The sequence below is a fragment of the Chanodichthys erythropterus genome, chromosome 21 (genome assembly GCF_024489055.1).
Source record: "Chanodichthys erythropterus isolate Z2021 chromosome 21, ASM2448905v1, whole genome shotgun sequence".
Taxonomy (NCBI): Eukaryota; Metazoa; Chordata; class Actinopteri; order Cypriniformes; family Xenocyprididae; genus Chanodichthys; species Chanodichthys erythropterus.
The window spans coordinates 3696141-3714490 of NC_090241.1; the positions used below are offsets into that span (position 1 = coordinate 3696141).

Sequence of the window (18350 nt, forward strand, 5' to 3'; positions counted from 1 at the left end):
AGTACAAGCCAGTGTCAGTTTAGTATTATTTATGTACTATTATAGTATTTATTAGGGAGTGAACGACTTCAGATTTTTTTAAAGTCGACATTTATTTGATTTAAAGTCAGGTCGACGTTGACTAGTTGCTGCTGATGTCATTAATGAACAAATAAGTCTTGAACGTGGGTTGCGTTTTGCACAGCTATGGCATATGACACAGCGCTGCCCACAAGGCTATTGCTCCTACATAACAGCTCATTTAAATCAGTTTTATTTTGATCAATTGCACACAATTTGATTGTAATTTATAATTGAGAACTTCTACAAATAATGTGACTATGGTAACTTAATCATTTAAATACATTGGATGATTTAATGCATTTTTTGTCAAATACTTAATTACTGTGTCTGTGTGCACATGCACTCCAGGCTGTGTACCGGGACGCCAGCTCACAAGTTCACACGCTCCGGCGGATAGTTCGTGAGAAGGACGAGACCATTCAGAGGCAGTCCACGCTAGAGAAGAAAATCCATGAGCTAGAGCGCCGAGGCAGTCTCCAGATCCAGGTGAGGGGTGAGGGAGATGGGGAAGGAGACGTGTCTCCGCTGCCGTCACCACCTCAGCCCATGGCTCTTTCTCCCTGCCCTGATGCCATGGCCCTGGCCGGAGCCTGTGCTGGTGCAGCATACAGCTCTGGCAGCACATCCCAGACAGGCACCCTTCGAGCAATGGCCACACCTCCTCCTCCTCCCCCTCCACCACCTCCAATGGCAAGTTCCTCCGGTGAGTAATGGTTCAGAGCACTAAACATGATTAATATTAAAGGGTTAGTTCACCCAAAAATGAAATTTCTGTCATTGATTACTCACCCTCATGTCGTTCCACACCCGTAAGACCTTCGTTCATCTTCAGAACACAAATGAAGATATTTTTGATGAAATCCGAGAGGTATATGACTCATCCATATACAGCAATAAAATCAACACTTTCAAGGTCCAGAAAGGTCCTCAGTAAAATCATATTACCATGTTTTTTCTGTGAGCAATGTGTTTGCAGCCAGTGATTCAACAGAGTGGGCCAACAGACATTTTTAGCACAAATTAAGTGTTTGTGGGCGCAATTTGTGGAGTAGAAACCTGTAAATATCCAAACCTATTATCAGTCAGTCTCTTATAAATAGTAATTCTTTGTTACATGTCGTGCTCAAGCTTGTTGTCTTCAATTAATTATTTTATTGTTGGCGGCCAACTCTGTCTCTTCTTTTCCTGCAGTTCCTAATGGGCCATCGGCAGCTCTCGCACCTCCGCCGCCACCGCCGCCTCCACCTCCTCCACCACCTCCTCCTCCTCCCCCACCTCCACCTCCTGGGCATTCTATTGAGATCTCTGCTCCCTTACCCCCACCTCCCCCTCCTTGTGCTCCTCCTCTCCCAGGCAGTGGGACGCCCACTGTCATATTCAACTCTGGCTTGACAGGTATGTGTGTTTGTGTTTCAGTGTGGATGTCATTGCAGATTTATGATTTTTTTTTTTTTGCCTGTTTTGATTCTTCTTTTTTCAGTAACACTTTACAATAAGGTTCCAATAATTAATTAATTAATTAATTAATTAATTAATGCATTGTTACAGGATGTATTAATCGCACTTTAGTTTAGGGTCCAGTTCTTACTATTAACTGTGCATTTTGCATCAATAAACTCCTAATTACTGCTTATTAATAGTTAGTATGGTAGTTAAGTTTAGGTATTGGGATTAAGGTGTGTTGAATATAATCATGCAGAAAAATGCATTAATATCTGCTTTATAAGTACTAATAAACTGCCAATATCCTAGTAATATGCATTCTAATAAGCAACTAGTTAATATTGAGAATTGGACCCTAAACTAAAGTGTTACCAATAATTTTTTTTCATGTAAAAATACACCTGTTCATTGTTAGATTGTGTCAGCTCAGGTCCATTAAATAACTTTTGCTTTTAACAATGTATTAGTAAATGTTAAATTAACAGTAACTGAGTATTTTTCAGTAACTAAGTATTTTTCATTGTTGACTGTCGTGTCATGTGTGGAACCTTATTGTAAAGTGTTACAATTTTTTTCCTTAAAGGATTAGTTCCCGTCATAATTCAAATTTCCTGATAATTTATTCACCCCCATGTCAACCAAGATGTTTATGTCTTTCTTTCTTCAGTCGAAAAGAAATGAAGGTTTTTTTAGGAAAACATTTCAGGATTTTTCTCCATATAGTGGACTTCACTGGGGTTCAACGGGTTGAAGGTCCAAATGTCAGTTTCAGTGAAGCTTCAAAGAGCTCTACATGATCCCAGACGAGGAATAAGAGTCTCATCTAGAGAAAAGTCATTTTCTAAAAACAATAAAAAAAATTTAAAAATGTATATACTTTTCAACCACAAATGCTCATCTTGCACTGCTCTGCACACGTTACATAATCACTTTGAAAAAGTCAAGCATGACATAGGCGGAAGTACCGATCCAGTGTCTACAAAGTGAACGTGAAACTGACATTTGGACCCGTTGAACCCCAGTGAAGTCCACTATATGGAGAAAAATCCTGGAATGTTTTCCTGAAAAACCTTAATTTCTTTTCAACTGAAGAAAGAAAGATATAAACATCTTGGATGACATGGGAGTGAGTAAATTATCAGGAAATTTGAATTATGAAGTGAACTACTACTTAAAATGCACTACCGGTCAAAATTCTGTGCTCATTATTAACCATTATCAATAATTGAGCGGCAATAATAATTGAGAACCTATCAGCATATTAGAATAATTTCTGAAGGATCATGTGACACGGAAAACTGGAGTAATGATGCTGAAAATTCAGCTTTGATCACAGAAATAAATTACATTTTAAAATGTATTCAAATAGGACTGTTATTTTAAATAAATTAAAATTGTGAAATATTAATATTTTTTGCTGTGTTTTTTTTTTTATCAAATAAAAACAACCTTGGTGAGCAGAAAAGATTTCTTTCAAATATAAATATATACATATACACAGTACAGTCCAAAAGTTTGGAACCACTAAGATTTTTATATATATATATGTGTGTAATTATTCTAAACTTTTGACCACTAGTTTAATTGTTCAATCTTTTGTGAATTTTTGTTCAGCACTTCTTAGCGCTTACAAGCATTTTTTGCTTTCTCTTTCTAGAATTTTGTGCTTTATACCTCTCTAAACATTTGTTTTTATCTACTCTCTTTTTCTCCTGCCCTCAAAGATGGACCAATCAAGCTCTTCTGTAGGTTTCCTGATATTTGTCATAGCCACCATTTACTGTCATGATCTAGTCATATTGTGTGTTGTGTGTCTTTGCTTAACACGTTATCATGCATTCTTGTGATTTGCATTCATTTTAATCTCATTGAGTAGTCAGTCGATGTTTGGGTAGTCACAGACTTCTTTTCTTCCTTGGCAGCCGTGAAAATTAAAAAGCCAATCAAAACCAAGTTCCGCATGCCTGTGTTCAATTGGGTGGCTCTGAAACCAAATCAGATCAACGGCACTGTCTTCAATGAAATCGACGATGAGAGGATCCTGGAGGTATTTACATGATGTGAAATGTGTGATCTCTATCAACTCTGCATGTATTACACCACCAAATCGGTTTGCTTCCTTATCATGCCCCTGTTTGAGTTTCTGCTACATAATGGAAAGATGCCTCAGTTTAGTTTCAACTCGTTAGTAGCCACTGAAATGGAAGCAGTGACATTTCAAAGGTAAACTGCCTTTTGCAGCGCAAACTTGTACTTCAGTAATCTGATGAATTTCCAGGTGAAACAGTATGTTTAATGAGAAAAATTTAGGACGAGATTTGATTTTGTAAAACAAGAATTGATTGGATCATGAAAAGTGGACGTTGCATATCAGAAAGAGCCTGGTACTTGGAGGGGAGGTGAAAGAAAATACATTATAACAAGAGATTATGAAAACAAACATTTTTATTTTTAAAATAACTCACACAATGAATCCTGGAATGTGCATTACAGTAAATGTCTTTATTCTCTGCTGACTTTGATGAGGTTTGCATTTGTGGTGGGTCCATCCACGAGTGCTATGGATAGCACTTTAATAGAATACTTTGGTTTGTAGGATTTGAACGTGGATGAGTTTGAGGAAATGTTTAAGACCAAAGCCCAGGGCCCTGCCGTTGACATGACGATGCAAAAGCAGAAGGCTCCTCAGAAGGGCCCCAATAAAGTATCACTACTGGAGGCCAACAGAGCCAAAAACCTCGCCATCACACTCCGCAAGGCAGGGAAAAGCCCGGAGGAGATCTGCAAAGCGATCCAGACGTAAGTTCCCCTTTTGCCTCTAACAAGCAGATGAACCGAGAATATGGTTCATCTTCATCTTGAGATTTGAGCGGCAGTCAGTTCTGATTCTGTTCATTCAATAGTTCAGTTCCTGTGTCTTCTACCTCTGCTGTTTTTTGGTTTGGTTTGTTTTGTGTTTTGGTTGGGGTGTGCGATTATATATTGTCTATGATAATATTGTGATTATTTTTTTAACAATGTGTGATCTGACATTGAGTATGTCCCTCACTTTATACAAAGACACATCACATGTACACTGCGTGATGTATTCTAGTGCACTTGTGCATTTAGATTGCTCGCTTTCACTGCATGATTTTGTCTATTAAAATTAATTTAGAATGCATCCAATATTCAAGATAAGGTGGCAAAAATACCTCTGTATGTTTTTTTTATATTTATATTATTTAGTATCATTAATCAGTATCACACAAAGAGTGGCTTTTTTTTCTCCAAACATCAGCATGATTACAACTGTGATTTTAACGGTTCAATAAACAAGAAGTTAATATTAAACGACTTACATTTTAGACACAGTATTTCCTGTTTTTGCTCTCTTTCATCTTTGAAAATGGTTCCAAACAAAGCCACAGGACTGTTTTGAGTCTCTAAGCAATACAATGCGATGTTTCCTTACTGAATGAACGAATCGTTTGAATGAATGATTCAATGACTCACTCATTAAGACAGTCAAATGCTTTGTTCCTGAATGATTCAGCTATTTGAATGAATCGGTTGAAACACTATCATACACCTGGCACAATGCGAGTGATTTTTGCTAGTTTCAGCCTGACTCAGTTATCATGTTTAATGTCATGCGCCACGTTGTTTAAATGACAAATCCACTCACACCCATCTGTTCACCCATGGGCGTGCTGGTCTGAAAACGAGGTGTGTTCAGGTGCATTGTTGGCGTGTTGCTATTTTGAGGAACTGAAAACGACTGCTCCATTGACCAACAAAAACCTGCTATAAAGTCAATGGCACAGTATTTTTGTTATTTAAAGGGTGTGTTAGTAATATGCGCCTATAGGCGGGTGCACAACGCACGTACACTCTGCTTGTTACACACACAAATATTAAAAATAAAAGGATTACAATGTAAAAGATTATTATTGTGTGCGTAAACATAAAAAGTCCCACATGTCATAATGGACAGTCATTGCATGTATCAAAATTACCTATTTGCTTTAATGACGAATGAATTTAGCTTATTTGACCAATCGTGGCAATACACACATGTATTTAAACTGACTCCTAAGATTGAGGATGTCTATATTCCGCCATGTAATTAGCAAATCCGCCATGGTGCAAGCACACCTGGCTTTTAAAGAAAATGGGAGATCACACTCTGATTGGTTTATTGAACGTTGCGTTTAAAAACACACCCATGATTCATTAAAGGGATAGTTCACCCAAAAATGAAAATGTGATGTTTATCTGCTTACCCCCAGAGCATCCAAGATGTAGGTGACATTGTTTCTTCAGTAGAACACAAATGATGATTTTCAACTCCAACTGTTGCGGTCTGTCAGTCGTATAATGCATGTCAATGGGAACTCCAATTATAAGAGTCAAAAAAACATGCACAGACAAATCCAAATTAAAACCTGCGGCTCGTGATGACACGTTGATGTCCTAAGACACGAAACAATTGGTTTGTGTGAGAAGCCGAACTGGATTTCTATAATTTTTGAATGCACTCTGAAGGCCCCAGTATACTTCAAACGAAGTTCTTTTTCGTTCTTCGTTTAGGGGTAAAACAAAGTTCGAAATGCGTGACCAGCGATATACTGTAAACGAACATCTGACGCCGCCCACACTGCTGAGAGCAAAGGTTACATGAATATGTCAAATATGTGCCGTGTACTTTCTTCTCAGTAACAAAATAAACACAACAAAAATGAGAAAACGGCAAGCATTTTTTATAGAACGCATAAGAAAAGCGTCTGATCATAACATGGGTATGTTAGCACGAGCTCTGCAAATTAGCACTCCAGTCACATCATGTCTTCATATAGCACTTTATTCAATAGATTGCTTAAAATCAAGTAGCTTTACAGTATCAAACATGAAGAACAGTGTCAGTGCCTCATTTTTTTTTTACAAGCACAACTTCATTTTGTACTATAAAGCGGCTATCCAGTGTGTTCATGTTTTCACCCGCGGAGATCTTACAGTACCTCAAAGAACTCAACAGATCAAATGAGTCAGAGCGAGTGAAGGCGGAGCCTCAGCGCACACCTCCTGTTACGTTATCATCACCGACCAATGGTAGTACGAAGGTGTTTTGCAGCTGAAGCGAACTTTTCCTGAAAGTTCGCTTTGGCAAGCCGTTTCAAACTTTCAAAAAGAACACACAACTAACTTCATTTTGGTCTGATTTTGTTCGAAATTGTCACATCAGTTTGTTTTTCGATTTCGTTTGAAGTATACCGGGGCCTTGATGCCGGAAGTGATCACTCTCACTCATTGACATACATGCGAGACATCACTTCTGGCATCAGAGTGCGTTTTCAGACCCCACCAACCGGATGCTCAAGGCAGTCGGACATAGTGGTGTGTGAACTATCCCTTTAAGAGACTAGGTACAACCCTTTTGGACCATGTGCCAACTAGGGGTGTAACGGTACACAAAACTCACGGTTCGGTACATACCTCGGTTTTGAAGTCACGGTTCGGTACAGTTTTCGGTACAGCAGGTGGAGAGAAAACTAAACATAAAATTGCTTTTTTTTATTATTAAACAGAGGTTTACTGAACAAATTGTGTTTTTGTCTTTAAATATATTAAATTAAATTAAAACTAAAAGTTTCTTAAGGATAAAAACAATTATCTCTGCTAATGCTATAAACTATGTAGGGAGCCCTAACTTGAAAGAAGCCCAAACTATTAGCCTAAATTCAATTGCTTTTTATTTTTAGATAAAATAATCAACACTCAAATAACAAATTGTATGCAAACCTGTAAGCTGCACCTAAGGCAGTCTTTGCATTAACTTCTAAATGTTTTTACTCCAATTCGTTGTTGAAATATAATCATTTCTACACAGTGGCTGTTATTTTAACATCAGATTTATTTAAACATACATTAAATAGCCTAATCAGGATATCACTAAAAGATTAAGTAAAATAATGAATATATTGGCTAATATAGTGCATATATTAAGCGAAAGAGTTCATTTCTCTAGCGAACTAACAAGCTGTGAACACAGAATGGCTTTTCTGAGGTAAATGCATCATGACATATTGTTGAATACGGACGCTTTCATTGATGTCTTTCCATGGTTGAAACACTGAATGAGCGATTACATGAGATATGACCGTTTCAGTAAGTTGTACTGAATCTTGCAACATACCTTCAGATGTTCTTTCATGTTTATTCTGTAACTAGTATTAAGGAGGAAGAGATGAACACATTCACTTGCGCTCCGCGCTCGCTCTGCTGGTTGAACTGAGGCGCCTGTACAGTGATCTGTCAGCCCACATCAAAGCACGTCAAAATGGCATTTTCTGTTTAAACTTCATGATTTCGTGGACAAAATTTGAAGGATGACACTTTGTTTCTTATCGAAAGTAACAAAACCCAGAGCTTATTGCGGTTATTGGTGGTGAATATTGGTTGCAATGTAATACTTCGGTACACACGTGCACCGTACCGAAAGACCTGTACCGAAACGGTTCGGTACAAATACGTGTACAGTTACACCCCTAGTGCCAACCATTTTTTTCTGTCGTTAAACTAGCAAAAGTGGATTCAAACATGCCCTAAACATGCACCTGCGCCGCTTAGATCATTAAAATAGGGCCCAATGACTCCCTCATTAACAGTGACTTGCTGCCACCTACTGGTGGTTTTAATTTCACATTTAAAGTATATTTTTAAGTTTTTTTTTTTTATTTTTATATCAGTATTCAATGTTTTATGTTTAAAATATCAAAACATTATTTACGCATAAAAAAATGGTGTTATAAAGGTAAAAATGTATGTAAACTTATTGTAAAAGATCATTTCTGACCACCACACACACAGAATATGAAGAATATCAAAAACTTCAGGAGTCAGCTGTCCACGGCAGTCCTAAACCTGCAAAATGTACCAACACAATAAACTCAGCAAAATATTGTCTGATTATCATTATCAAGGAAATCCCAGAAAATATCGAGATATTATTTTTTGTCAATATCGCACACCCCTAGTTTTGGTTTGGGTCTGGTTGGTTTTGTTTTTTGTTGTTTTGAATAGCACTCTGATCAGTTTCTCTCATCCCCTCAGGTTTGACCTTCGTACAGTGCCTGTGGATTTCGTGGAGTGTTTGATGCGGTTCATGCCCACTGAAAGTGAGGTGAAGATGCTCCGCCAGTATGAGCGGGAGCGACGGCCAATGGACGGGCTCACTGATGAGGACCGGTTCATGATGCTTTTCAGCAAGATCGAAAGGCTGCCACAGCGGATGACCATCATGGCCTTCATGGGCAATTTCAGTGATAGCCTGCAGATGCTCACACCGGTAAAGTGGATAGAGATATAGAGGAACAAAATAATTGTGAAATTGAACAATGTAACTGTTTTGAATATCTAAAATGATTAATCTGAAATGCAATATAAATTATAAATTTGTCTTTTTGCTGTTGCTGTTTTTCCTACAGCAACTTCATGCCATCATAGCAGCATCTGTCTCCATAAAATCATCACAGAAGTTAAAGAAAATTCTTGAGGTAAGCCACTGAAACTAACATCACAGAGTCTCTTTTTACAGTCTTGCTTGTAATTAAGTATGTGATCTCTCTCATCTCAGATCATTTTGGCCCTGGGGAATTATATGAACAGTAGTAAGAGAGGAGCTGTTTATGGCTTCAAACTTCAGAGCTTGGATCTGGTAACTTATTACATCACATAGTTCACTTTTTTGAAATCATTATTCAGTTTAATTGTAATACTGTACTGTATCTTGCTTTCAGCTGTTGGAGACCAAGTCCACAGACAGGAAGCAGACGCTTTTGCACTACATAGCCAATGTGGTGAAGGACAAATATCCTATTGTGAGCATTTTCTACAATGAGCTGCACTACATTGAGAAAGCTGCTGCAGGTAAGTGTTCATCGACCCTCAAATATGTTTGAAATGCTAATTAGAAAGGGTAATTATATTTCTAAATCAGTGTTACTGTTAATTAAAACTAAACTATTAATTGAACATTTTAAATGATTAATTGAAATAAAATAAAATTACCTTGACAACAAACTGAAATAAAAATAACTCAAATTAAAATGAAAACTGAAAGTATAAAATTGGAAGCTAATTCAAAATCTTAATATAATTGTATAAATATACTAAAATAACACTGCAGCCACAATAGCGCTGTATGACAGATGTATCACTTTTATTGTTGTTTTCCTTTAATATTCACAAACTTGTTAGCTCTCTGATATTCAGATTCTCAAATATGTGTAAGTGAATGTGTTTTGTCATTTAAAAACCTTTATAATGATCACGTTAGCATATCTATATTAGTCATGTTAGTTTGCACCGCAATATATCTGTTGGATTTACAACACGTCATCTTATCCACTTCTCCTGAAATACATGAAAGTAAGTGGCCGGTGAAGTGGGAGAAAAATATTTAGAATATATTAGGTATGTGTTTTGCTTCCTGTATAGTTCCCAATTACATGTTTCAAATGAATTATGTTTGTGTGTACTTAGCATGACAATTGATTTAAAAAATATATATTTTTTAGTATTATTATATACTATAAGACATTATCACTGTAAAATTAATATTAAATCACTTTTACAGGAACAATCCTTATCCTTACAATACATTTTTAGGCATTGTTGTTTCCTGTTTGTATTATTACAGAATACATAGGCATTAATTTTATATTTCAAGCATGTTGTTTGTGCACTTAATGTAATAAACATCATACAATAGTGAAATAGGTTATAATTAGTCAAGACATCATGATAACATTGGATCAGGCATTTCCACCTTGGTCGTAAAGGAGACCCGATTCCTGGTGGGGATTTGATTTCTCATGTCAACAGATATGGCTCGGTGCCAGCCAATGCGCGAAAGCAAATTTGAATTTAGCAGTTGATCATGTGATGAACTGAACGTTCTAATCACACCGGTGTGATTGTACACGTTAACAGGAAGAAACATAAAAACAGATTTATTGTCCCTTAATATGCAAAGCTACAGTCAGTAAGTGTGTTTTTGAAAGTGGATCTGATTAATCCCATGTTGCAGTTTCTCTGGAGAATGTTCTCCTGGATGTGAAGGAGCTACAGAGAGGTATGGATCTGACCAGAAGAGAGTACAGCATGCATGGCCACAACTCCCTGCTCAAAGATTTCATCCATCACAACGAGGCCAGGCTGAAGAAGCTTCTGGATGATGCTAGAATTGCACAGGTATTTATTGCACTTTCTATAGGCTGCTGTGGTTAAAAAGAAAGATCTCCACTGGGATCGGTAAGGTTGTTGGTTTGAATCCCACAAGGGACCATCCACGTGATTATGTGACTTGGATGTAATTACAGGATGCTTTTGACGAAGTTGTCAAGTTCTTTGGGGAGAGCGCCAAGACAATGCCACCCTCTGTGTTCTTCCCTGTGTTTGTTCGCTTCATCAAGTCCTATAGGGTGAGACTTTATACTATTAGTACATCAACTCCTTTCTGGTTCACACAGGACCTAGATCTAATTTATCTGTCGTCGTTTTCAGCAAGCGGATGAAGAGAACGAGCAAAGGAAGAGGCAGGAGCAGCTGATGATGGAGAAACTTCTGGAACAGGAGGCCTTGATGGAGGAGCAAGAAGATCAACAGGTATCATGTTGAAGTCATAAATGAGAGCCATAAGCCCAAAGTATACTTCATTTCTTTGCTTACCTTCACTGTTGTACACATAGCCTTTAACTTTGACGTGTACACAGGCAGTTATTGCACGTGCATTGTCAACTTGCACTCTGTCAACAAAATGTTCTGTCCTTGTCAGAACATGTATGCCATGTGAATCCCTGGGGCACTGTTGCCACCTTGTGGACAAACAAATTAGCGCAAAAAACTCAATGCAGGTGTGTGACCTGTGTGTACAGAGTATGGGCCTGTTTACACCTGGTCACTTCATGTGTTTTCACTGATCGAAATAAACGTGTGAGCGCGTGTTATAGCCAGATATGATTATTCAGCCAGACAACTGCCGCAAATCAAACTGAAAGTAAGTCTCAGGCGCTCAAAACACAGTAATCTTCATTAAAAGTAATGAGACTAAAAGATCTTACCAGTTCTGTTGCCACGCTCTCTGCTATTGCGGCCTTTGATTTTTAAATAAGCTGATGATCAATAAAATGCAGCTCATATTTGTTGCTTTCGGTGATATGAACTAAATGCGTGTAATGAGTGTAAATGCAATCGTTTTTATAAATCAGATAGCTATCCGATCAGAGAAAACGCATGAAGTGACCAGGTGTAAACAGGCCTTATATGTAGTTAGAAAAATCAGGCTGCATGTGTACGGTTTGTACGGTATGCACGTGCTGTGCTGATGATGAAATTCACATCATGCGCACTGTACGCGAATGCGTAAACTAGGGCTGCCCTCAACTTAAAGGTGCCCTAGAATGTTCTTTCACAAGATGTAGTATAAGTCTATGGTGTCCCCTGAATGTGTCTAAGTTTCAGCTCAAAATACCCCATAGATTTTTTTTAAATTAATTTTTTTAACTGCCTATTTTGGGGTATCATTAACTATGCACTGATTCAGGCTGCGGCCCCTTTAAATCCTCGTGCTCCCTGCATGGATCATGTCAGTTATTATCGCTCCATCTGCCATTTTTCACTATTGTTCTTGCTTGCTTACCTAGTCTGATGATTCAGCTGTGCACAGATCCAGACGTTAATACTGCCTGCCCTTGTGTAATGCCTTGAACATGAGCTGGCATATGCAAATATTGGGGGCGTGCATATTAATGATCCCGACTGTTATTCGGAGGTCTTTTAAACAAATGAGATTTACATAAGGAGGAGGAAACAATGGAGTTTGAAACTCAGTGTATGTCATTTCCATGTTCTGAACTCTTGTTATTCAACTATGCCAAGATAAATTCAATTTTTGATTCTAGGGCACCTTTAAGATTTTTCTAGTTGACTAGTAGTCGTTCATTTAAAGCAGTAGTTCTCCCAAAAATGAAAATTATCCCATGATTTATATGACTATCTTTTATTCAGACTAACACAATCGTAGATTTTTTTTTAAAAATGTCCTGGCTCTTCGATGCTTTATAATGGTAGTGAATGGGGCATTGTATTTTGAAGCCCCAAAAAAGTAATCCATACTACTCCAGTGGGTTAATAAAGGCCTTCTGAAGTTAAGCAATGGGTTTTTGTAAGAAAAATATCCATAACTTTAAAATCTTATCTAGCTTCCGGTGGACGACCATACACATACTGTGCAAGTTGACGTGCACCACAGGAGTAACCCGTGACGCGATGTATGACACAGGATGTAGGAGTATGCTTAAGCTTAGACACCCTTCACAGTTTAAACAAATAGGGCTGTGCAACAAACTCAAGCTCCTCTAATCTTATATCAAAAACCTGCAGCATATCTATTTAAAAATTCTCATTTCAGACTTCTAATTCGTGACCGGTGTTTTGTTTTGCTCTATCCTCTGCACTTCCGTGTTCGTCAATGCATCATGCGTCGGGTCAGAGGTCACTCTTCCACCGCAAATCGATGTGTACGGCCGTCTGCCGGAAGCTAGTTATTACAATTAATAAAGTTTTAAATATGGATATTTTTCTTAGAATAAACCCATCGCTTCACTTCAGAAGGCATTTATTAAAGGTACAATTTGTAAAATTTTTGCAGTAAAATATCCAAAAACCACTAGGCTAGTGTTATATATTTTGTCCAGTTTATTACTAACAATATCTCTAATGTTTTCAACTACTTGTAAATCATGAGAAAATTCCCATTCTAAACAGTGACACGGGGCAGTGCAGTCGCCTGTCAATGACGCAGTTACCTTTGTTACCGCCTTTACTGACGTAGAAACCACATGACAACAGTGCCGTGGACAAATGCAGAAGTAGTGTCTAGCGTCCAGCAAACCACTAGCTTGCTTCAAGCAGTTCCTTATTTACTTCTTGCACGTTTTATGGTGGATTGTGTTTCTTATTTATGGAACATAATTACTGTTTACCATCTGCCGCTGGTTCTGTCGACAAGGACAGCTCCCGTAAACTCATGACCGGAAAAGCGGAAGCGGCGCCGCCGACTGTCATAATAAAAGTCCCGCTGCTCGTGAGGCGTGTGTTGATCAATCGCTCCAGCTCCTCGTTCAGCTCCCGCAACACTCGGTCCTGCTCTGCTTCATACTACAGTAACGTTAATAATCGCATCCACGAACATGAGTTCTTCCAGACTCCAATCCCTATTCTTTTGCACCGTCCGTTGAGTTAGAGACCACATGTCCCAAGTTTCCACTCTAAAACTTGGCGTCATCAAACTACGCCTTTGTTTTGAATAGGCTTCTAGCGACCTCTAGCGGAAAAAAAAAATCACAAATTGTACCTTTTAACGTGTGGATTATTTTTATGATTGATGGATGCACTTTTTTTGGACTTCAAAATCATTAGCATCATTCACTACCATTAAAAATCTTGGAAGAGACAGGATATTTTTAAATATATCTCTGATTGTGTTCGTCTGAAAGAAAAAAAAAAAAGTCATATACACTTAGGATGGCTTGAGGGCGAGTAAAGCTTGGGGTAATTTTTGGGTGAACTATCCCTTTAAGTGATTAGTCAACTAATTGCACATGTATATTAACAAGTCATATAAGTCAAGGAACATTTTAATAATTTATTGATAATGTTTTTGGCTGCAGAGATTAAGTCAACAATGCTGACTTGTCATCTCTGCAGTAGTGGACACGCCTTTATGCAATTACATAATCTTAGAATATTTGTTTTTCACTTGATTTAGTTGATAATTGCTTGACATTTCAAGATTTCTATAGATATATCTGTGAAGCAAGTATACACTTAGTTTTGTTTTTTTGTTTTTTGACGCACTCAAGTTTACAGAGACTGCAGAAAGCGCATCCTGTTCGTTCTCCTCTAAATCATGCAGAAAGTGCGCTATACTTCAGCTTCCACACTCCAAACAAACACTAGGATATGCGCCTAATAATAGCGTGCATTGATCTGGGTTAACATTAACATTAGAGCGAGTGGGCCATGTAAAGTTGCTACTAACATGTTTTAAATAAGCCATATTTGAAGTCGATGGATGATAGGCGAAGGTTTGGATTTCTTGCCCGACATACAGTAATTACCACAAAGACACGATCTGTCGCTCACGGACAAAATCAAAAATACAGAAAAAACAGTAATATTGTGAAATATTATTACAATTTAAAATAATGGTATTCTATTTTAATTTTTTTTTTTTTTTCTGTAATGCAAAGCTGAATTTTCAGCATCATTACTCCAGTCTTTTGTGTCACGTGATCCTTCAGAAATCATTCTAATATGCTGATTTGATACTCAGTTATTATCAAAGTTGAAAACAGTTGTGTTGCTTAATATATTTTGGAAACTGTGATACTTTTTTCAGGATTCATTGATGAATAAATAGTCAAAGTGAACAGCATTTATTCAAAATAGAAATATTTTCTGACAATATAAATCTTTACTATCACTTTTTATCAATTTAACACATCCATGCTGAAGTATTAATTTCTTCCAAAAAGAAAGAAAAAAATACTGACCCCAAACTTACAGTAGTGTATATTGTTACAAAAGATTTAATTGAAATAAATGCTGCTCTTTTTTTAACTTTTTATTCATCAAAGAATCCTGAAAAAAAAAGTATCACATTATAAAAAAATATTAAGCAGCACAACATTTGTAATAAATCATCATATTAGAATGATTTCTGAAGGATCATGTGACACTGAAGACTGGAGTAATGATGCTGAAAATTCAGCTTTGCATCACAGACTTAAATTATATTTTAAAGTATATAATAATTAAACCATTATTTTCAATTATAATAATATTTTACAATATTACTGTTTTTTTCTGTATTTTTGATCAAATAAATGCAGCCTTGATGAGTAGAAGAGACTTCTTTCGAAAACATTAAAAATAGTAACGTTTCCAAACTTTTGAATGGTAGTGTACATTAAAGGAATATTGTTAAGTTGGAAGATTTCAGTTAAGCTGTGTGCAATAACTTCATATTCTTTCCCTTATTAACTCACTCAATCACCAGTCGCCATCTCACAAGGGCAAGCGGCAGCAGCAGGAGCTGATTTCGGAGTTGAGGAAGAGGCAAGGCAAAGATAGCCGCCACGTCTACGAAGGCAAAGATGGAGCCATTGAGGACATCATTACGGGTAAGAACGCCATACTGGATGCAAAACTCAGATTCATTTGATTATATGTATGACAAATGAATCGGTTTCCCCAAGTGTGTACTGGTCTTGTTCTTTGATAGTAGCGGTAGACGTACTGTAGCAGTAGACGCCATGCTGTTTAGTTTAACTGGAGTTTAGAGGCTTGAAGTATCTGTCTGATTCTGTGCTTTTTCTAGAGCTTCTTGCTTTTGGTGTTTCTATGTTGTGATTGGCTATTATTTTGCTGCAGTGCTGAAGACCGTCCCCTTTACCGCACGATCAGCCAAACGTGGCTCGCGGTTCTTCTGTGACCCCGCCCTCTCCGAGGACTTCCATTACTAAACTAAATTCTCTCCCCTCAGAAAGGTGCCTTTAAGTCTGTCTCTTCTTCGCTCATCTCCTAGCCATCCTTCTCTCTGTGTTTCTTCATTTGTTTACTGTTCACCTGAGTGTAACCGTGTTAAATACAGTACGGACATGTGAATTAACACTTTATTAGGTGTCTTTAAACTACTATGTACTTGCATCGAAATAATTGTTAGGTACAATGTAATTATTGTGTTCATACTGTATTGCAAAAGTTTACTGGGATACGGGAAAGGTTAGGACAGGATTGGTGGTATGGTTAGTTTTGAGGTGTAAGTGAAAGGTAAACAGTGTAATTATAGAAGTAATTACAGAAATGTGTTACAGCTTTAATTCCATGCAGGTTTTTTGTAATTGAACTACAATGTAAAAACAAGTATGTACACTATAAGTGCATTGTATCAAATGATTAATTTAAATGTTAGTACATAGTAGCGGGACCAAAATGCATGCCTGCCTTTAATACTTCAACCATTTTGCATTTTGTTTCCTGTGCACTATTTCTAGTCACAGATAAAAAAAAAAAATCTTGAATTTCCCCCTCCCAAATTTGTGTCTTGGTAACTACCTTCAACATATCATGACTTATCAGAAAGATCTGAATAGTAGGAATGCACCAATAGTAAAATTCTGGCTAATATAAGCCAAAAATATGTCCATGTTTTTGTTGATAACAGATAAAAGGCTAATATTAAAAATATCCGATTCCATTTTGTCTAAATAAATTTTAAATAAAACATCAGAAACTAAAATCAATCATTTTAAATGCTCTCAGTGAATTTCTGCATCATATTATAATGTACAGTGTGAAGAATGAATATTCATATTAATTTTTTTTATTTGTTAAAGATTACATTTAACAATGTTATTAAATTATTATGTTTTGCCTTCATGTTTAAATAGGGGGAAATGATTATGCACAGTTAAATTTCCAATATTGGCCGTTAAAATCCAATATCAACCAATAAATGGTAGAGAAATTTGATATTCTATTTTGTCAAAATAAAAATAATGCATCAAAATCTAAAATCAGTCATTTTAATGCTCCAAGTTAATTTAGGCATCAAAACATTAAAATGTACAATATGAAGAATAAATATAAATTTGGCTAAAGATTACTTTAAACGGTGTTAATAAATTATTAGTATATTGTAAAGATGAATGGTAACACTTTACAATAAGGTTTCATTAGTTAACTTCTTTAGTTCACATGAACTAATAATGAACTATAGTTCTATAGCATTTATTAATCTTAATGTTAATTTCAACACTTACTAATATATTATTAACATCAAAAGTTGTAATTGTTACCATTAGTGTGAACTAACACAGAAAATTTATTCAGACACCTTCAACATTTCATTCATTAATACCATTTTTTTAAACTATAGTGAATAAATTGTAACAAAATATGAAAAGATCTCAGAGTTAAACTGTCATAAATTAATCTTAATTATGTCAGATAACACTTAAGCAAAACATGGTCAGGTCAAAGTTACTGAATAATTATTGGTTCCAAATTTGTATCAATTTTACTGGTAGTCCACTGTATGAAAAATAATTTTTGGAGATAAAATGTCACAGTTTACTTTATTTTGCTATCCTCACTTGCATAAATGAACTATAGTGTACTTGTAAAAAATATATCAAAAATGTCTGAATAATTTTTGGTTTGACTGTATCTAATATCAACTGATACCAATAAATGGCCAATAATTAAAAAAAAAATCCATCCTATTTTGTCCAAATGTAAAAAATAATGAATCAAAAACTAAAGTCATTGTAAAAATAGGGGAAATGAGTTTGCATCAAAACGTCAAAAACTAAAATCAGTCATTTTAAATGCTCCAAGTGAATCAGGTTAGGTATCATAACATTATAATACAAGTATGATCAATATGTTTTCAATATCAGCTATTATATCCAATATCAACCAATACCAGTAAATAAAAGAAAACTGTAAAATAACCGTTATGGTACCGGAATATTGTGCATTCCTACTAAATCGATCTAAAACTAACCAAACACCCACACCTGTCTGTTTTGCACCCATCTTTGGCCCCGTCTCATCCAGATCTGTTGTGTTCGGTGTTTAACGGTGTACCTGTTTGTCTTCAGACCTGCGCAGTCAACCCTTCCGACGGGCCGATGCCCTGAGGAGGAGCGGGAGAAGGAACATGGAGGTACAGCACCTTCAGCTGCGCAACATGGAGATCACCACCTGCTAGCCAGCTTTTGAGGCCAATGACA

General features: G+C 36.6%; 1 protein-coding gene across 1 annotated transcript in view; it reads left to right on the plus strand.

Moving 5' to 3' along the window:
• The window catches only part of fmnl2b (formin-like 2b), a 40533-nt gene extending 22183 nt beyond the window's left edge, over window positions 1–18350 (plus strand). Inside the window, exons 14-27 of the mRNA XM_067373284.1 lie at window positions 412–766; window positions 1255–1458; window positions 3429–3553; window positions 4103–4305; window positions 8599–8833; window positions 8973–9041; window positions 9122–9202; window positions 9285–9414; window positions 10577–10740; window positions 10869–10970; window positions 11053–11154; window positions 15611–15734; window positions 15985–16100; window positions 18219–18350. Of these exons, the coding sequence (XP_067229385.1) occupies window positions 412–766; window positions 1255–1458; window positions 3429–3553; window positions 4103–4305; window positions 8599–8833; window positions 8973–9041; window positions 9122–9202; window positions 9285–9414; window positions 10577–10740; window positions 10869–10970; window positions 11053–11154; window positions 15611–15734; window positions 15985–16076 (1986 nt within the window). The 3' untranslated portion in view covers window positions 16077–16100; window positions 18219–18350. The remainder of the gene's footprint in view (window positions 1–411; window positions 767–1254; window positions 1459–3428; window positions 3554–4102; window positions 4306–8598; window positions 8834–8972; window positions 9042–9121; window positions 9203–9284; window positions 9415–10576; window positions 10741–10868; window positions 10971–11052; window positions 11155–15610; window positions 15735–15984; window positions 16101–18218) is intronic.